The 20,970-nt window shown below is 56.6% G+C and overlaps 1 protein-coding gene across 2 annotated transcripts; it reads right to left on the bottom strand.

Annotated features, from left to right (window-relative positions):
* TERT (telomerase reverse transcriptase) lies at nucleotides 1-19,541 on the bottom strand. 2 transcript variants are annotated; one of them, XM_066374933.1, is made up of 16 exons: nucleotides 19,316-19,541; nucleotides 17,918-19,187; nucleotides 15,710-15,905; nucleotides 14,262-14,442; nucleotides 13,210-13,389; nucleotides 12,305-12,463; nucleotides 11,089-11,184; nucleotides 10,403-10,488; nucleotides 10,093-10,206; nucleotides 9,634-9,705; nucleotides 7,698-7,886; nucleotides 5,054-5,180; nucleotides 4,370-4,431; nucleotides 2,321-2,445; nucleotides 1,449-1,586; nucleotides 1-887 (listed from the first exon to the last, which is right to left on the bottom strand). In XM_066374933.1, exons 1-16 carry the CDS (start codon nucleotides 19,532-19,534, stop codon nucleotides 784-786), a joined length of 3,318 nt encoding a protein of 1,105 aa, XP_066231030.1. In that variant the 5' UTR covers nucleotides 19,535-19,541; the 3' UTR covers nucleotides 1-783. The 2 variants fall into 2 exon arrangements, with proteins under 2 accessions (XP_066231030.1, XP_066231041.1); XM_066374944.1 differs by having other exon boundaries at nucleotides 804-965.
* Between the last annotated feature and the right edge of the window lie 1,429 nt (nucleotides 19,542-20,970).

Below are 20,970 nucleotides of genomic sequence, written 5' to 3'. Positions count from 1 at the left end.
CTCAGTACTCATGTTTTTATAATAGTACTTATGTGATACATATTTTAATACAGAGAAATATTTTTAAAAACTAAGAAAACAATAAGCAAAGACTCCTCTCTGCAGCTCTCACCCTGCCACCGGCGTGGTGGGGGTAGGTGGTTCAGGAGGGGCATGTGAGATGCGTACTGAGTGGGGGACCAGCAGAAGACTCCGGAAGTGCGGGTGGCAAGAGTCGGGGGTGCTGGACACTTGGCTCCAGGAGGCCCAGGCAGGGTGTGGGACAGGCAGGTCAGAGCGTGGGTGTGGGTGTGGCTGGTAGTGATAGGCCTCAAACAGCTTACTGTGTCCTTTGCTTCGGGACAAGCTCAGCAAGGCATGGACTTTGGATGCAGCTGGAAGAGGTCAGCTGGGGTGGGTGCTGCTGCAGCAAGTGTGGACAGCTTGATTCCAGGCACTGTGCAGATCAGCAGGAAGGAGCCCCCACACCCACCACACATGGGTCATGACTCTGTATCAGGGTGTCCCCACAGCGAGGAGGATGACAAAGGTCCCTGACACTTCCCTTCCAGATGCCAACACCCCAGCTAGTCTCTCCTATCTGCCTCCGCCTGGCGGCCAGCAGCTGAAGGATGAACCTGTCACCAGAAAGTGGCGGTGGGGTGGGGCGGTGGTTCAGGGGTGTGGGCTCTGCTTCCCTGAGGACTTGGGAGCAGACCCCTCCAGGGAGCTGCTGAGCAGGCAGCACATGTCTTGGGGCACAAGGGCCTGGAGCCCACCCCAGGCTGTGAGAAGGACTGGCCGTCAGTCCAAGATGGTCTCAAAGTCTGTGGTCAAGGCTGGGTCAGCTGTGGCTTCCAGGGTGGCCAGCGTCACCCTCGGGAGCTGCCGGCACAGCTGCACCTGGGCTGCAAGGAGATGACCGAGATGAGACGTCTTCCCAGAAGAAAGCCGAGAATGTTCTTCATGTCAGCCTCACGGACCCGCTGAGGGGCCAGGAAGAGACGGGCTGTGAGCTGAGAGCCTGCGGGGTGCAGGCCAGGCACCAGGTGCTGGGAGCCTCAGCAGAAGGCGCATACATACCCACACGGCCGAGGGACAAGTAGGGATGTCAAAGCACGGCGGAAGCAGGGGTGCAGCCAGGACACAGGCCAAGGGTGAGAGGAAGGGCACCCAGACAAGTGGGGGTTGGAGGGGAGAGCGAGGGAGGCATGGTCCCTGAGGGAACTGTCAGCGTTGGAGGTGAGGAGGGGAGAGGTAGAGTGACTGACTGGCCATGTCAGGCTCCCAGAATGAGGGAGCCATGACCCTTGAGTTACCTGCACTCCATCACGTGGGGGCTCCTGTTCCCACCACCCCTGCTACTGAAGAGGTGGAGGAGCTGACATTTGCTCATGGGAGAGCAAGGACATAACCTGCACATGCACAAAAGGGCGCCTTGGGGTTCGGCACACTCTGTCCAAGCTTACCAGTCTGCAGTGCTCCCAGGAGACACCTGTAGGTGGCGCCGTGACGAGACAGCTTCAGCAGGAAGGCGTGGAAGCACAACCACCTTGCAGCTTCAGAAGGAAATGGGCCTGCAGCACCCTTGGTCCCCAGCGACGTACCTGGGGACAACATATTTGGAGGCTGAGGCCTCCACGGGCTCATGCCCCAGTGCTCCTCCCAGGAGAGACTGCGTGCTCCAGTCCAGACACCTGGGTCCCTGCTGGGCTGAACGTAGGAGCAGGGGCTCGAGGGGCAGGGGAGGACAGACAACTCCAGGGGCTGCCCAATAAAAGTACCACGGAACGCTGACAACTGAAATGTTTCCAACTTCTCTAAAGAAATTTCCACAAAACAGAAACAACAGAAAGTCAAGTCTGTTAACCTCAGGACCATGAACACACAGCACAGCCTGAACTCGGACTGATCATGACCTTGCGTGACAAGGCGTAGAGAGGAGACGAGCTGAGAGGCTTGCACGGCTGTCCCTCACTTCTCTCCCCGAGAGGGGCATGAGACTCGGGGCCAGTCTCCTCCTGACTACTGGCTTGCATTGTGCAAGTGTCCCCTGAGCTCCATGGAGAGGAGGCCTGCTCCAGGAGGAGGGACGGCAAGCTGGGAGGCCCCTGAGCCCGTTTCCTCACGTCCCATCATCAGAGATGTCTGTGGTGAGATGAGGCCAGCGAGCGCTTAGCAAGTTCAAGTGTGCTGGGAAGTGTCGAGAGCGCCCCTGGTCCCCAGCCTCCCCTGCACCAGGGCCGCAGGCACTCATGGAGCACACGGCATCTCCGTGTTGGAAGCGTGCGGTGAGCATCCAGTATTGGCCAGCACCACAGGCCACCCCACCCCGGGTCACCTGGATTCTTGGCTTTCAGAAGGGCATAGCAGCGGGATGCGGTGTCGGAGATGACACGGAGGAAAAACGAGGGGTTCTTCCGAACATGTTGATTAAATGGGAGCTGGAGCACACAGGCGTGAAACCTGAGGGAAGATCAGATTAATCGGAGGACAGTCCCCTGGCTGCAATGTGTGCACAAGCAGGTGTGCATATGTACATGTGCATTCAACCTGTGTGTACATGTATGAGTGAACAACGACCCACGTGTACATGGGACCACAGTGACAAGCTCCTCGCCAGGTGCCTGGAGTTCCTGATCTCACCGACTACCTGGGCTCTTTCTGGAACAACATGCATGTGTGTCCACCCAGCCAGCAATCTGACCCCTCACTCCCAGTCACCTTGTTTACATGGAGGTATCTTCTCCACTTATGGGGGAGGGAGTCAGGCCTGGACAGAGCTGGGGCCACACCATTGGCCTGGAAGGGGATCACATTCTGTGGGTGGAGGACCCTCTCCCAAGGGAGGGATGGTGCTCAATGCAAAATAGGGAGAGGCCTCCACAAGTCTGGCCTGGAGTCCACACTTGTCTGAGAAGAGTTAGCCCACCAGCTCCTCGTCACATGGTGCCTGCTGAGTGTCCTGCTCTGGGTGCCAGGCAGACTCCCCTGGCCTTGCCTGCCACATCCCTGCTGCTGTGACCATCACGGTCCAGTTTTACGTGCCTCCTTCCTGCCCTGGAGGGCATGGGCTCTCAGACCTCCCACATGCCTAACCTTCCATATCGGGAAGCAACTGACCTTCGTGCCCGTGATGGGGAAGCCAGTAGCTTTGCACCTGCTGCCACTTTGGGACCACATGTTCCCTGACTGAGGGGTGTGAAGCTGCCCCACGGTGCCTGCCCTGTACCCAGGTGTCTAGGGCCAGGGCCCCACAGATCAAGGGGATTCACTGCTGGGGACACAAAGGCAAGGCTGGGCTGAACACCTGCGCAGGGTCCTCAGCAGATGAGGTGACGCGGCCTCCAGGGACCAGGGCTGATCAAGGCTGGCCTCACACTGACTTGGAAGCATCACCTGACTGCTCCTCACCACGAGGGCCCCTGAGAAGCGAGCCAGTTTCACAGCCCCTTGTTGCTAGCTAGGAATGGCCTGTGGGCAGGTTCCTATTTACACTGAGCACACTTGCAGAGGTCACGCAGCTTGCACATGAGAGCATGCATGCATGGGGCGGAGATGCAGGTGAGGGAAGAAACATGACAGATGAGAAAGCAGCTCATCCCTGACCTGCCTGCTGACAGGTCTCCCTGGAGACCACTCAGCAAAGACTGGCTCTGTGTCCTGAGGCCAGATGGGCAGGTGGCCAGGTTAATGTCCACCTTCCTGCGGGACCAGCACAGCCTGAATGGAACTGTTTTTCCCAGAAGACCCAGGCACAGCCAGTGAACAGCTAGCTCCACAGCTACTACCCACCAGTTATCAATTCTGCCCGAGTTCTCGGCAGGTGGTCGTGGAAACCCTGGGGATAGGGAATGTTCCAGAAGCAGAGCTGAACCTCAGCATGGACCAATGAGTGGGGCAGGAGTGGTGGCTGGGCTGTTTGGGAGACATGTACCAGAGGCCCTTTCTGGGGGACACTGGAGGGTCTGCGGCCACAGCAGATGGTCATCTGTACCCATCTGGAATCTCTGCTCTCCAGGCTCCCCCCGGCCCCACCCAGGGACCCGCATCCACATGTGGGCTGCCTTCCTCGTGTTCCACAGCTCTTCTCCTATGACACCCTCCTGGAGCAGGACAAGTTAGTGTGCAGGGACACAGGGACACCCCGGGCTGTGCTGGCCTCCTATCAACACCTGATGACTGGGAACAGGCCCTCCAGCAAAGCTAAGCCTCCGTGGACATACATGAGGAGGCAGCCGTGCTGCTGAAAAAGCTCTCATAAACTGAAGGTTCCGACGTGAAGGCCTGGGAACCAGGGAGTGGACGCTATCCCCAGGCCACGGGAAAGCGGGGCCCGGACAGCACGTGGCCATGTACCCCCCCATGGTGGCGCAGCCCATGAGCCCACCTGTAGGCTTGCAGCAGGAATATCTTGTAAACATTTCTGCAGACCGTCTGAAGGCTATTCATCTGGGGCCACAAGAAAAGAAAATGTTGGAAATGTTGAAATTTAAATTTCTATCTTTTGTTTTTTCACTGGCTCCAGCGGAGTAAGAAAGAAGACGGCTGTCTCTCCAGTGACATCACACCAGGTCCTAAGCGGCGACCCCACTGCCTGGGGGGAGGGGGTCAGGACTCTTCTGGGGCCACCATTGGGAACCAGGCAAGGGGGGGATGCGGAGGCGAGCACCCAGAGTGGCTGGGATGACACCCTGGGGCCCCAGGGCTCTAAAGCCTGAGCCCACCGAGGTCCGGACCCCCATACCTTGTAAGGAGGAACCCAGGGGAGGAGAAAGATGGGGGCTGAAGAGGGCTGGGGGAAGAGGCCCTCGAGACACATGTGCGGGCATATACACATACTCACATGCATGTATGCACGCCCCCCGCTCATATATACACATGTGAACACACACCCATACCCATGCATGCACTAACACACATGCATGCTCACACACACACACACATCTGCATACTTATACACACAATACTCAACAGGACCTGTAAACCAACTCCCAGAGGTAGACTGAGCAGCAGGCCTTCTGAGCTCTGAAGTCTGCTGGCTGCATGGCTCACCTGCTGGCTGTGTGCTCACCTGTAGATCCAGAAACAGACTGTGACATTTCAGCCTCAACACGGCAAAAAGCTTTCGACGCATGTTCCTCCCGGCCTTGAAGCCCTGGCTGAAGGTGAGACTTGCTCTGATCGAGGTGTGGGCATAACTGCAACATAAAGCGGGTATCCCATAACACGAGTTCACCTCAGACCATCACACACAGCCCGCATCCCCCGCTGTCAGTGCGTGCTCTGATCATACGCCACACGCATGTCCATCCACACAAGCTGCAGGCTCTGCCCAAGAGGACGCCCGACTGACGTGCTCTCAATATGCCCAGCTGAAGGCTGATGCGGTTGTCCAATGGGGAACACGGGGACAGAGTATGGGTGGGGCCGGCTCACCACCACTGGCATGCCCAGCTGAAGGCTGATGCGGTCGTCCAATGGGGAACACGGGGACGGAGTATGGGTGGGGCCGGCTCACCACCGCTGGCACCGGGGGTGTTACTGCTATGCATTCCCCTACATGTAACTCCAAAGACGGGCAAACATACACACGTCCACACCCTGGGTGCTTTCTATCAGCTTTAACACTCTTATCTTGAAATTTATCTACTTTCCATTTACTACATATCCTTTGAAAACAATTTTAATGGCAGAATAAGGTTTCTTCTTGGTGTTATGTGATCTTCCAGTCATTTACTTATGCCAAATCATGCTACACTTGAGCATTTAAAAATGGTCAAATGAGCCTGACCAGTAGTGGCGCAGTTGATAGAGCGCCGACCTGGAACACTGAGGTCTCAGGTTCAAAACCCCAGAGTGAGCTCAGGCTCACCAGCTTGAGCGTAGGGTTTGCTGGCTTGAGCATGGGATCACAGCCCAAACGTCGCTGGCTTGAGCATGGGATCACAGCCCAAACGTCGCTGGCTTGAGCAAGGGGGTCACTGACTCAGCTGGAGCCCCCCATCAAGGCACCTATGAGAAAGCAATCAATGAACAACTAAAGAGCTGCAACTATGAGTTGATGCTTCTCATCTCTCTCCTTTCCTGACTCTCTAAAAAAAAGGGGGGGGGTTAAATGAAATCTTTGATGTCTGATATTTTTCTTAGATCTCTAGAATTGAAATTACTGGAAAAACGTTTTAACACTTCAAGAACTTCGATACAAATTTTCTGCTTTCCAGAAAAGCAGTTGCTGTTTGCCCCACCCTAAGAAACGCACAAACACGCCCTCACCCCAGCTCCAGGGCTTGGAGACACGTGCACTGCAGGGGAGCTGCCCGAGGGAGGGGCCGGGCCCTCGGTGCCATTTTGGCAGAATTGGGCCCGAAGGGTAGGGGAGTCAGGGAAGTCGAAGCAGAGTTCCCGAGATGCAGAGAAATGAAGCAGACAAAGCTGGGGGCTGGGGCTGGGCGTGGGCGGGTGGGGTCAGCACAGGAAGCACTGGGCTGGCTTGGTCGGCACTCTCTCCACTGCACCGCCACTGCTCAGGCTCATTTGACCATTTTCAAATGCTCCGGGTAGCATGACTTGCCATAGCAATGAAACAACCTAAGTAAATGAATGGGAGATCACATAACACTAAGAAGGCCCCTCGCCCCCAAAGAAGGACAGATCCTGGACTAGGAGTTAAAGTGCCCGCGCCTGCCTCTCCCCTTTCTGAGCAAACTGCACGAGCCCCTTGGAAACAGGAGCGCGTGCAGACCCAGAGGTTCCAGCCGAAGAGCTGGACCTCCCAAGGCCCGCCCTCCACCACTGTTCAGGAATCTGTACTTTGGTTCATAAAACGGCAGATTCCTTTATTGGCATTCACTTGAGTCGGTTCCTATCTGGGCTGGGCTGGCAGCTGAGCTGTGGGTGAGCACCCAGGTTTGGGAGCAACAGGCTGAACTGTGTCCCCCGACTTCACACGTCACAGTCCTCTTTCTGTGTGACTGTGTTTGGGGACAGGGCTTTTGAGAAGGTAACTGAGGCTAAATGAGGTCATTACGGTGAGCCCTAATCCAATGTGACTGCTGTCCTTCTAAGAAGAGAAAGACATAAACAAGGAAAATACAAAAGCAAAAAAATGAGAGACACTAGAGATGCCTGAATGCAGAAGGACGGCCATGTGAGGACATGGGGGAAGCCATCAAGGAGCGGCCTCAGGAGGAACCAGCCCTACCCACACCTGCATCTCCACTTCTGGCCTCCAGGACTGGGAGGGAACATCTGTGGTTTAAACCATCCCACTGGTTCTATTTTTTATGGCAGTCTGAGCTAAGACAGGGACCACGGTATTGTGTACAGAGCAGACCCATGTGATATAGTCCTGTTTCCCTGATAGATCAAAGGTAACCATAAACATGTAACATTCAGTGACACCATGGATGGATATTAAAGTGTGTGTCCTCATTGTAAAGAAACTCACGTCCAGCCGGACCTGAAATCTTGGTTCAGATCTATACCGCTTCCCTACATGCTGGGGTCCCCAGGTCTACCACACATTCCTTTTACCAAAAGTACTCCAGACAACTGCTCACCTGGAGGGTCTCCTCACCCCCAAAGGACACACCCCTGCCCCCTCTGGAGGAGAAGGCACCTCAGCCTCTGACCTTTTGGGACCATAGCCAGCTAATGCAAGCAGAAGCAGGAACGGGATTGGGCTAGACAACGTACAGCTGGCCAGGTGCACTTACCTGGAGTAGTCACAGAACACCTCCAAGGTCCGTGTGTCCAGCAGCAAGCCGCACCAGGGAAACAGGCAGTGGGCTGGCAGCTGCTCGGGGGCCACACTGCCCATGGCATCCTCATCCACGGGGAAGTTCACTACTGTCTTCCCTAAGTTCGCCATGCAGCCGTACTCGGGCACACCCTTGACCAGGGTCCTGGAGCAGAGAGAAGCCACTGGGAGGAGAGGGACGCCACCCGGGGCCTCAGAAGCACTCACAGGAAGCTACATAACACCCCGAGGGGCAGCGAGCGGGAGCAAGGGCTGGCACTGGAGGGAGGTCCCACCAATCCTGTTGGCCCCTAGGTGCTGGTTTCCAAAGGTTCTGGATGTCCAATGCTAATGATCAGAGAACAAGGTGGCCACCAGGAAGGGCTGAGGCCAGCAGCAGGGGAAGGAACACGGGGCTGAATCCTGAAGGCTGAGTGGACGCCACGCGACCCTGTTAGCAGGTAAGACAGATGAGCAATGAGCTCAGGTTCCCAGCTAAAACTGAGAAAGGCCAGGTGGGAGGGCAGGCAGGGCCCATGGGTGACGTACATCCTGTCTACAATGGCCAGTTGTGTCCACTCAGAGCCCACAGTTCCCAGATGAGGAGTACTTGTAGACAAGGTCAACATCTGCAGTCAGCCACCTTTAAAGGAGGCTACCTTGCCCAGCGGGTTGGGCACACCCATCAGTGGAAGGGCCCAAGAGCAGAAGAGGGGTGTCCTGAGAAGGAAGTGTCCTCTGGTGGACGGTGGTCTGAGCTCCCACCCTTCCTGCTGTTGCCTCATGGATTTCACACTTGCCTCACCAGCCCCTACCATCACATGGGCTGACTCTGCAATAACTGTGTATGTCCCCAGTGGTCCAGCTCCTGAGAGGGACCCAATGTATATGCCCTGAGCCACCTCCCTGCCCAATACCCTAAGAGCAGCAGTACTCCCCAGATGTTCCATGATGGAGGCCAGACTCCCTGTCTGCACTGACCCCTCTGGCAGCCACTGGCCACATGTGGTTATTGATGCCTTAGAACAGGGCTGGTGCCCAAGGACCTGAATTTGTCATGTGATTTAACTTCTATGATTTTACAGTTGCACATCATCCTGTACGGGGCTACTGTTCGTAGCAGCGAAGCTGAGCTTGTCCCAGCAGTGCTGTGCGCCTCTGAGCCCCCAGGGGCCCCCAGGGGCACGCACGGGGTAGAGGGATGCCATCCAGATGGGTTATCCAAAGACAATCCTGTGACCAAAGCAAACTGCCCCTCAGGCAGTGACACTTCTGAGAGTCTCCCCTTCCTTGGAAAACCACACCGTGACACAGGCTCCGGACTCCTGGGGTCCTGGAAGGGACAGTGTCCTGTAGGCCTCGCTCTCAGGCAAGGATCCCTGTCTGTGTGATTTTAGTTTGAACAAAATGAACTTTAAGACCAACACGCCAAGAGATCCCTGTGCCTCGTAACACCGTCATTAGCAGCTGCCCTCTCCATTCTCTCCCAACGCCGCCACAGAGGAAAGCGACTCCACGTTAGACGCTGCAGATGAGCATGAAGGCTGGCTCCCACCCCCCTGAATGACACAGCCTCCCATGCGTGTCACCGCTTTCTCCACGGTCCGGCGCAATGCATGTGTGTAACTTCCAAGGAGGCTCGGAGGACCCCGCCCAGCCCAGATGCCTGACCCAGCTTGGCTCCCGCCCTCTGGGGACACCTGCATCCTGGTGCCAGGCTGCCAGATCCAGGCTTCTGCACAGCACACCCAGGTTCTCAGAACAGCACGACTGTGCCATGTGCCCTCAGCAGAGACTCTGGGATGCCGTGAGAAACTCAGGCATGAGCTGAGAATTACTTCTTTTGTGATCAAGGTCAGCTGCATGTGGTCACAGAAGCACCTGTTGAGACACACATGTGCACAGGCCCTTACCTGAGAAAGGCCTTCGCTTGCGTAAGGTGAGGGGTGACCAGCAAGAAGTCGTCCACCAAGCGCAGGAGCACCCTGAGAGGGAAAGATGCCCGAGAACGGGCATTAAATACCCGAGTTCACATGTACAGAACAAAGTAACCTGTGGGGCTCCGTGCTGGCCGGGGACGGAGAGCTGGGAACCGGCCTCAGGCTCCGTGCTGGCTGGGGACGGAGAGCTGGGAACCGGCCTCAGGCTCCGTGCTGGCTGGGGACGGAGAGCTGGGAACCGGCCTCAGGCCAGCACAGCTGCCAGCGGGGTCCTCTGGAAGCACCTCACTCCTCGGGGAACTGGGAGCCACTCACAGCCTATGTCTGAGGCCGGCGCCTGCGCTGGGGCAACCTCCCGTGAAGAACGGGCAGCGCTGCGCCGGAGCACGAGACGGGCAAAGCAATCAAGGGCACCAATGACGGAACCATTACCCATCCTGCTGAAGCCCGGGGAACATCCTGCTCTCCATGTCTCCGTAGCACAAGCTGCACAGCAGGGTGGACAGGATGGAGCCCTGGGGGACTCCCTGGCACTGGACGTAAAACCTGGGGAAGAGACGTGGGCAGAAGGCTAGAGCACGTGTTCACATCACAGACATGCGTGCGGGCCACACACATATGCAGACACATTGCTCAGGCCACATAAACATATGCACACACCACCCACAAAGCCCTGGTGTGGGCTACCCACACACGCCACAACCCCTTTTTACCAACATGGCAGCAGGCAGCCCTGACTCACTTGCCCCCAATCCTTATTACGTGGTTGTGCACCAGGCGCAGGAAGAAATCAAACAGGCTGCTGCTGGCCTCGTTCAGAGAGCAGCTCTGGAAAAGTAAGTGGGAGCTGCGTGTGGGCGAGCAGGAAACACAAGCAGAGACGCAGGCAAGGCATGTGCAGGGGTGGGGAGGGGTGGGCGGCACTGGACGACTGGGCACAGCGTGGGCCACCTGTGGCTCTAGCTGGCTCAGACCCATGGCCATTGCCCACGTGGCTGTGCCACATACCGTGACTCTGCGGCATGTGGTGGGGCTCTGGCGGCCAAAAGAACGGCATCTGGGGGTCTCAGAGCCAATACTTGGGAGTATTGGCTTGACCCTAAAACTAGTTCTGCAAAAAGCCACAGACTCAGGAAGTTTCTGCTCATGCACAAGAAAAATGGGTTTCCCACTTACGGGTCAATTCCAACATGGCTTCTTAAAGGAGAGGGGACATCTCTAGCAAATCTTTTTTTTTTCTTTTTCTTTTTTTTTTTTTTTTATCAAATCTTTAATAGAAAAGCTGGACACCAGCATAGAAGTCAGTAAGGCAGCAAAAGGAGAAATGTGGCCAAAGGCAGAAGCAAATGTCTGCTGGCTGAGGAGGGTGGCCTCACTGTGCCCACGGCCCTGCCCTCAGCAGTGTGCCAGGTGTCTGCCCACACCGACCTGCTCGATGACCACAGCGTCCTTCAGCGAGCTTGTCTTCTGCAGATGCTGCACAAACTGTTTCATGTAAGGCTGGAGATCCGTGAAGGTGGACACCTGCCGGTGAAGAGGACAGAGTGTAAGGCTGGTGGAGGCCTCCCTCCCTCAACCCTGGCCTGGGCCTGGACAAGCAGAAGGTACTTCATGGGAGACCAAACTGGTTGCAGCCTGTGTTCAGGAAAGGGAGAATGGAGATACTGGGGACAGGAGAATACTACCAAGTCACAGGGATGCCACCTTCAGTCACCTCCCCATGACCACTCTGTCCTCCAACAACATGCAGATGAAAGCTTCTTGGGGGTGCTGGAGAGGCAGGAAGCAGCTGGACTTGGGGTCCCTGTCCTGGGTACATCCCACATTTTCTCCCTGTGGCCTGTCTACACTAGAGGAAAGGTGGAGCTTGTGCAGAGAGTGGGGGGCTACGACGGAAGACAGTTGGGGCTCAGGGCCATGACAGCATCTGGGTCTGCCCACAAACAGGATATCACTGCTGTACACTCAGGATTTGCAGTCCACACTCTCCTGACTTGCCCAGGGGTTTTCAAATGTGCCCTTCTGGGAGGACTCCCTCTGTGCCCTCCCGCCTCTCTCACAGCACGGTGTTGGGGAACTGGGTACCCTACCCCCTAACGTGCTCGTGAGGATTGCTCAGAAAGCCCCATCTGCTGGCTGGGCCTCGAGTGTGACCTGAGCTCCAGCCGTCCTTTCCCAGCAGCTCTGAGGCTCAGGCCTGGCTGCTGTGGGAGGGGTCCCCTCAGCCCCACTGCAGAGGCAGAATGGTGGGCGAGGCCCAGGGTCCTGGGCAAGATGCCCTCTGGCCCTCTCCTCAGAGCCAGCACAGTGCCAGCCACCAAGGACTTGGCCCCACCTGTGGCCACGGGCCAGGTCTGGGCTACTCAGGGGCAACCATGGGACACAAAAGAAACACACAAACGGCTCTGCGGCCACTTTGTCACACAAACCCAGGGCCCTCTGGAGGGACAGCAGGCAAGAGTGGCTTGAAGAGAGAACTGGATGTGACGTGAACAAGGGCCTGAGGATGACAGGACGGAGGCACCTCCCAGCACTGGGAGCACGGAAGTGCTGCTCACCACCCATGGAGGAGGGCCGGACGGTGGGGCTGGACCTGTCCGGGTCACGGACCCAACTCCTAATGGCGCACACCCGTGGGTCTTACGTGTCTTCCGAAGGACTTCCGGATGTGTCCGTGCGCAGTTCTCTGGACCACGGCGTACTGGCGCAGGCAGTACGTGTGCTCCTGGGGCTTGATCACGTTGGCAATCACCTCCACCAGCCTGTCCTGAGGGAGGGTGTCGTATGCGCCCATCACGTCCACCTACACGGATGGAGGTGTGTGTACAGGCTGCTCACACGCTCACCTTGGCCGCCTGTTTCCTGGGCCCCACCCATTCTGCCCTGATGAGCCAGCCTGCCCTTCGCAAACCTTGGGGTGAGTGAACACGCAGGACCAGGGAGCCACTGAATACCCATCCCGGAGGTGAGTGAACACGCAGGACCAGGGAGCCACTGAATACCCATCCCGGAGCCTCACTCCAACAGCACACACTCACTCTATTGTGGGGCTCTTGCTGAGCTAGCCCCATATCCTCTAGACTCTGAGCATCCCAGGGGTAGGTCTGGCTCTCTCTCCGTACCCCGAACTGTAACACTCCAGGGTGGGCCTGTGTCCCTCTCTGGGTGCAGATGGTCCCTGGCAGATGAGTTGGGTGTGGGGGCACCCTGGCTTTGTGAGTCTCCCACACCCTGAGCAGGTGGCAGTGTCATATCGTCCCCAAGAGCAGGAGCCCCTGTGGAGTTGGGGCACAGAGCTGTGGAGGTCATGACAGCAGGGAAGGCTCTAAGTTTCTGCCACCAGGAGCCAGGTTCTCACAAATGGAGATGGAGTCACCTGCCTTCCCTGCTCCCAAATTCTGCAGCTCCACCACAGGCACCTTGCCCAGCAGACACGGGCTCTGAGCGAGAACGCCAGGCCTCGTGCCCTGGCCAGGGCCCACAATGTGGAGTCACCCTGTGGGTGAGTCTGAGGGTGCTGACTGAGCTCACTGGGAGGGGGGTACCCACCTTGACAAAGTACAGACGGGGTGCTGGGTCCTGGGCCCGCACACGCAGCACAAAGGCACGCCAGGCCTTATAGATGTCGTCCATGCCCAGCACAGAGGCGCCCAGGAGGTCAGGGCGCCGCGCCCGCTCGTAGTTCAGCACGCTGAACAGCGTCTTAATTTTCGAAGAGAAATGCTGCACCTACAGGGCCAGTTCAGGATGGCGGCATCATCACAGGGTGCCCCAAGCCAAGGGGACCCGGGCCCACTGCCCCTGTCCCGCCTATGGGGCGCAGGAATGAGGGGCAGCTCCACCTCTGCACACCCCCCTGCCACCCACCCGGCTTCCTCCAGACAGAAGGGCCAAATGATCGACATGATTCTGGGCATTCCCCGAGACCCATCTGGGACCCCAGAGACAGGACAGAAAACTGCCAAGGAGCTACACAGAGGACGACCTCTCCCACCTGACCCCCACCCCCACCACACACAGGGAGTTCACTTTCACGACAGGCCCAACCAGATGCCCTATTCACACTGACAGCTTCACTTTCTTTTGGGGGGTGCGGGGGTAGGGGCATAATGGCCCTTTAAAAATTATTAAAAAGGATGCATTGTGTATCAACACAGACCCATGATAACAATAAAATTGGCCTCGAATGCTACAGGGAAGCACTTGGAAGGGGTCAGAACTACTGGTGATTGAGTGGGTAGGGGGTGCTAACCACAGGTGGGGGTCCTACGGGCTCCAGGAACCTGGAGGCCGAATGGCCCAGTTCCTCCTGTCCCTGCATCTGGGAGAGTCCACATCGCCAGCCCTACGGCAGGACCCCGGACACTGTCGGTTCCTCCTATTGTCGGTCCATGTCCTAAGAATCTTGTAGGTTCTCAGACACAGCCTGTTTAGCAGCTTCTAGGACTGGTCTTCCAGTGAGCTCCTCCTCTGGACTCAAGAACACGGCCCGTCCACGGCACTCTGCCTGCCTTGCGGCGGCCCCTCCAGGTTGTCTACCTAGATACCAAGTCTGGGGTTTAAATGCAGTTTGCTTAAAAAAATAAAACAAAGGTGGTGACCTTCTTGTCCCTGCGGAACGTTCTGGCTCCCACAACGTAGTCCATGTTCACAATTGGCCGTAGCCCGCTGGGCTTGGGAAGGAAGCGGAGTCTGGACATCAGCAGACTGGGTCTGGCTTCCTGATGTTGCTTGACTTCGGCTGCCGACAGTTCTCGAAGCTGCACCCTGTTGAAGTGTTGTCTGAAATAGAGAAGCTCATGGGATGTGGCTCGGTGGCCACACGAGGACCCAGGCAGGTCGATCTGCAGAGGTGCTGGTGCCCATGAGGCTGCACTGACCTACTGACCAGATGCTGCTGGATCGCGCTCTGTGACAGGGGTCCAGGATGCTCAGTGCTCTCTGGTACAGAACCCTGGGTAGTTTACGCTGGGACCCCACGGGACCCCTGGGAGAAAGACCCCATGTTCAACCACATGGAATGTGCAGGGGGTAACTTGGTGGAACCCTACAAGGCTCAGAATCGTCTTTCCAGGGAACCCTCCCAGCTCCCTGCTGGCCTTTCCCCTGAACCACCCACAGGGAGGGGCCAAGGCTGAGAATGCCCCTTGAGCTGTAGTCCCAGCAGTGAAAGGACACTGGAGAGTACAGCCCATCACAAGATTTAACTGCCCAACAGGCAGGGTGATGGTCCCATGGTGAGGGTCTAAGTGACCACTTTGGATCATATGCCATGAATTTTTAAAAATTATTAAAAAGGTGCATTGTGTATCAACACAGACCCATGATAAAAGCTTGCAGACCCTCTCCCAGGCACAGAAAGACTGGGACCAGACCCCTGGTTTAGAAGTAACCACATCCCTCCAGCGACGTGTGGCTCGGACTTGGGTTTGACCCAAATGTGCATGGAGCCTGGAAGCCCTGATCTGGCCACTTGAGGGTCCTCATTAAGCCTTCTAAGGGCACAGGGCACCTTGGCCAGGCTGGCCACAGAGAGGAGGAAGGCTGGTGTGTCGGGCCATTATGCCCCTACCCCTGACGGATCCCAATCCAGCTTGCATCTGCCACAATTCTGCACAACAAACCCCAAACAGCCACTGCGCAGCTGAGACAAACCCACTCAGAGGTAAATCAACCTTCTGGAAGTTTCCACCTCAGGGTCCTGCCTCACAGCAGACACCTCTGTCCCTAGACACTTGCCACAGTGAGTCGTCAGTAGGTGGGTTTCATGACCTTGTGACCTAAGTCTCACTTACTCTGTGCAAATTAAAATAGAACTGACCACACGCCGGGTAGAAGTGGTTTCCTTGCACCACTGTTCCCGCTTTCAAGTTCCTAGAGATCACCTAGCTCAAACCCCTGATGCTATAGATAACAGAAGAGCTCCAGGAGTCCAGGCCAGTGTAGGAGCCCTATGGGCCAGGTGAGGGGGAGCACAGGGAACCCAGAGCAGGAACCAGGGCTGCACCTGCAGGTGCAAAGAAGTAGGTTGAGGGACGCTCTATGATACCTGATCCCAATGTTTTGCAACTGACTCCAGACACTCTTCCGGAAGAAGAAGAGCCGGTTCTTCTGAAATGTGGTCTCCGTGACATAAAAAAACGACCGAAGCAGCTCGACCACATACGTGCCCATCAACCAGCACAGGAACTTGGCCAGGATCGCTTCTCTCAGACGGTGTTCTGCAGCTGGGACACTGCGAACCCCTGGAACAAGAGCGCATGCTCACCGCACCTGCGTGGCCCATCACGGCTGCCGTGGCCCACTTGAAATGGCAGGTCTTGACTGTGCTACACACGTACCCCACAGGCTAGGATTTATGGACTCAGGCAGAGAAAGAAGGTGGGGCACCTCATCAATGACATGTCTACTGACTGACTACATGTTGAACTGGCAATGGGCTTTAATAAAATCTACTGTTAAGTCAGATTCACCTTTCCTTTTTTACTTTAATGGGGCTACTAGGACAACTGAACTTATACATGTGGCTCGTGTTCTGTTTCTACTGGGCAGCGATGATACAAGGGGTCACTCTCTGTCCTGGTGTACAAGCGGAATGTAGAATACAGATACAAGCTCTCTACCTGGGACGCACAGTGGAGTGCTGGTTTGTATAATCTCATGCATCCTGGCATCCTCATGGAGCAGCAGGATCCAGAAATGCCTGGGGTTCTCCAGGCTGGACAAACCGGTGAGTGGTGGCAGTCATATGCCAGCTAAGGGATATTACATTCTGCAGGCTCTGAACACACACCAAGACCGCTGTCCTTCTCTGTGGTTCTCTGCCTTTTATTTTGTGAAACACCATGGGAAGAGGTCCATGGGTGACACCTAGCTGAGCTGCCACAAGGGCCATTGCACAGACAGAAACGTAAAGAAGAAAAGGGACCCACAGGCAGCTCTGAGACAGAAGACAGGATGAGGAACAAAGGCGACAGGGGGTAAAGCTAAATATACATTAACCATGGAAAGCAGTGAGTGTCCAGTTTTGGACATGACCAGGCTAGTGGGGGAATGACATAGGGGTTGAGGTGGTGGCCCATTCTTCTCTTTTCAATGCAAGTTTCATATAACTGGGGTTCACTCAGACCACTACACAAGTGAACTGGAAATCAGTAAGAAAAAGATAACCTAAAATATCCATTCATTTGGAAAATCTAAAATATGTCTAAATAACTCACAGATCAAAGAAGACATGATGGAAGAAACCACAAAATATTTAAATGCAGTTGATGTGAAAATGTGAGCAACGCTTTTCAGGCTCCCACCCCAGGAGGCTGTAACATGCATGGGGGGTGGGGGTGGGGGTGGGGCAAGCCTGGCTGTAATAGCGGGCTCTGAACCATCTTCCTTATAGAAGTTCTAAATGTCTTGGAAGTTGGTGTGAGGTCAAATAGCAAAACTTGGGTCTGTTCTCACTGCTCCTCCTCCGTCAGGGGTGAAGGGAGGGTGGCTGGTTCTGTCTACTCCTGGCACTGGTGTGCAGATAAGGACACTGGCCAAGAGGGGCCCGAGTGGTAGGGGCCAGGGGAACCTCATCATCAAGCCCAAAAAACCAAAGGGAACAAAAACCCAGGGGGAAGGACACCACAAGCCAGCACCCATAGGAGCTGTTCACTCCTCTGACACAGGAGAGCGTCCTGCTGCTCCCTCTGCTCCCTGGTGACCCTTTCCTTTTTAAAGATGGCTAAGGTCCTTGTGCAGGAGAGTTTTTTCACTTGTCCAGTTGCCCTGACTTGGCACTGCAGTTGCACAGTTAAAACTTAAATTCGGGTCTGTATATTGGCTGACCAGATGCATCCAGGAAGCCAGACCTCTATCTTCAGTCCCCCAGAAAAGTGGGCTCTAGTCCCAACCTCTGTTTCTATCAGCGGGCCACTATCTCAAGGGTGATAAGTATGGACGTCAAAAAATGAATTAAGAATAACATTTGGGAACACTCAAGAGAAGTTCTGGATGCTGCATCCTGCTGCCATAGCCCCACTCCATGTGTCCCATCTCACTGCCCATGCCCAGCACCCAGATCCTGCTTGAGTTCATGAAAGTCTTCTAGGTTGATGCAAAGTGGGTGGGACAGGAGAATCAGCTGCAGAGAAACTAGACAGCCACCCAGCAGCAGCAAAAAGCTAGGTGTGTATGGAGAAGGGAATGAGGGGGCTCTACTGCATTGCTGTTTATGGGGCTTGGGCCTGCAGGGCCATGGCACCCACCTCCTTACCTGGGCTTTGGCACAGCCAGGCACAGTCCTTCACTTTCATCTTCCAGGTCATCTCCTGACATGAGAGCCTGGCGTACTTCCCCAGAGAGATGAATTTCTTCACATTCTTCAAAAAGCGGCGCTCGTTGTGCCTGGAGCCCCAGAGCCCAGCAGGCACTACCCTGTGAAGACAGGCCCGCAGGAGCTCGTGTACGTGCCACGGGCTGCTGTGCTGGTGGAGCAGCTGGATGAGACGTTGTGGGCCAGGATCCTTTTCCCGGGCGCAAATGCCCACTCTACCATGCTCTTGGTCACAGGACCCTGCTGCCACTGGGGTGGCTGCAGCCGGTAGCGGGCAGTGCTTCCTGAGCAACGCGCCATAGGGGCACCATGCATGGTTCTCAAGCAGTGCCCGGAACAGGGGCCTCATCCTCCAGTAACGCCCTGGAAGGCGGCGTGTTTTGTGGGGAGCCCCTGGCTGCAAGGGCTTTGAGTCCAGAAAGATGGTTTCTACCAATCTCCGGGCCCCCGTCAGGCTGGGCTGCAAGGAGCTGAGCAGGAAGGAGGAGCGCAGTCGTTCTTTGCCACCAGAGCAGTAGAGAAACTGCTTGGTCTCAATGAAAACTCCGGGACCGGGAGCGGTCTGGGGACATGATGGCCGAGAAGATGGGCAGTGGGCCTCGTGCTTGCGGCCCAACAGTGGTATGGGGCGCTGGGTCCTTTGCGGCTCGACCTTCCCAGACACGGCTTGCACCCTGGTAGGTGGTCCTGCGCGGGGTTCGCCAGCACTAGATACCGGCTCCAGGATCAGGTCTCGCTTGGTACGCTTGGCTTGAGGCGGACTTCCCCCCGCACTGCTCCGCCGCCGTCTAGTGCGGCAGCCCAGGGATACACCAGCCTCCCGGCCGCTGCCACTCCACACCTGGTGGGGGGGTCTGAGGCCAATCAGCATCCCGCCCACGTTTCTTGTGGTACAGAGGTCATAGAGCGGTGGCCCGCACACCTGGTAGGCGCAGTTGGGGGCCACCAGCAGATACAACGCGCAGCGTGCCAGGAGGTGGGTGAGCACATCATCGCCCACACGGCGCAGCAGCAGCCCCCACGCGCCACTGCCGCGCAGTGTCTCGGTCACTGTGTTAGGCATGTAGCTACGCACGTTGGTTGTGAAGGCCACAGGCGGGCCGCCGCGTGCCCCGTCCAGCAGCGAGAAGCCGAAGGCCAGCACGTTCTTCAAGCCGCGCTCGCAAAGCCTCTGCACGACCCTGGCCACCAGCTCCTTCAGGCAGGATACCTACGGGGGAAGGAACACAAGTCGCTGGTGCAAGGTGCCCGGGAACTGGAGCACGGCGGCGTACAGCCTTATTCCCCACGGTCCTCACCCCACCCTGCAGGCCCAACCGGGGTCCCCGGGCAGCCCACCTGGCGGAAGTCCGGTGTGGCGGGGGGCGGCTGCGCGTCCCAGGGCACGCACACCAGACACTGGTCCACCAGCGTGCGAAAGGCCATCGGGTCCCCCTGCTGCACGAGGTGCCGGCCCTCGGAACCCAGGCGCCGCACGAAATTGTCCAGTGGCAGCACCTCACGGTAGCGACCCCGCAACAGAGCGCGCACGGCGCGGCACCGCGGCGCACGCGGCATCACTGGCCGTAGATAGGGCTCACACGTGCACGCGCCGCGCAGCGAGGAGGGGTCCAGGAGAAGGGCGGTCTGCTCGCAGGAAGGGGCGGGGCCGGCGGGGTCCTCGCGGAGGTGAGACTGGGGAAGGAAGGGGCGGGGCCTGGCCAGGTCGGAGGGGCGGGGTCGCGGGTCTCTGACGTTCTGTGCCACTGAAGTCCGGAGTAGACCCACTGAGCAGCTGCACCCGGCAACCTGCCCACCTGCGCCTTGCGACCACTCCCAGGGTGCAGGGCTTGCAGCGAGGATCGCACAGCAGAAAGGCTCCGGGGTTACCCGAGGGAGTCTGTGGGAGACCTGGTGCACTCGGCACCCCTTGGAGAGAGGGCCTTGGGTTTTGTCATTTTCTCACGTGGGCCGTGATTCCGGCATAAAGGGCTGCTCTGGGGTCCAGCAGAAGGGGTTGGAAGGAGCGGACAATACATAATGATGTATAAAGGAGAGAATGGACCCTACCACTCTGGCCAGGCAGGCTTGGGGGAATCAGAGGCGCAGGCCCATCCTCGAAGCGCACCGATTGGTGCTCTTGAGCTTTTTTTGGCGCAGGCAACGGGCAGCAGCAGTACTCCCCTGCCGACTTGGTCTCCTTGGCCTAGGGCTGTACTTTCTCTTTGGCTCCTCAGGCTTCTCTTGTCCCAACCATAAACACAAAACCCAAAATCACGCACCTGGTTGGTCTGCAGAGAAAGGTTAGAAAGTGGAACCATAGGCTCCCTACATGGCACCATTCATGGGCTCCTCACACCAGCATCCTCCCTTCATGCCTGACCCCCAAGAGCTGTGGGCCCTCCAACTCAGGCGGATGAAGGTGAGACTGGACAGGCCAGAGGACCGGCCTACAGCCTTTCAGCCCCAGAAAGAGCCAGGAGCCCCACGTTCCCGCCTAGTGGCAGAGACTCTCCACACCCTATACCCCTCCCCCAGAGACAGGAGGACAGTTTAGACAATGGCTGGTCACAGGAACAAGACAGTTCAGAGGAGTTATCCTAATGTGATTCCACCCAAATCCAGACACAGCAGGATGTCATGTTTGCATCACTAAGAAGTGGAGAAGCTTCCAGGTCTGGAGAGGCTCATGGTAGTTGGTGACAGATCTGAGTTTGGCAAACATTGAACTGCTAAACAAATGTTATCCTTTCACAAATGTAAGAAACTTGCTCATGAAATTGCTTTTATTCATGGCCTTAGCATTTAAACAGGTCTCAGTTCAGCTCTCCCTTCCTTGACAGGTAGATGTGTTTCAGATTTATCGTGCCCTGGGGTGTCTGCTGCCTAGTAATACTGGGGATGAGGGTTGCTATTCTCGAAGTCCAGGGAGCGAGCACTTGATCCTTTGTGCTGCTAGAGGATTTGTGGCTGCTTCAGGAAATTTGTTCTTTTCCAGCAACAAAGCCATTCTG

Source organism: Saccopteryx leptura, chromosome 1 (assembly GCF_036850995.1).
Source record: "Saccopteryx leptura isolate mSacLep1 chromosome 1, mSacLep1_pri_phased_curated, whole genome shotgun sequence".
In the NCBI taxonomy this organism is placed as follows: Eukaryota; Metazoa; Chordata; class Mammalia; order Chiroptera; family Emballonuridae; genus Saccopteryx; species Saccopteryx leptura.
Note: the sequence above shows the minus strand (reverse complement) of the source record. Positions and strands in the feature narration are given on the sequence as shown.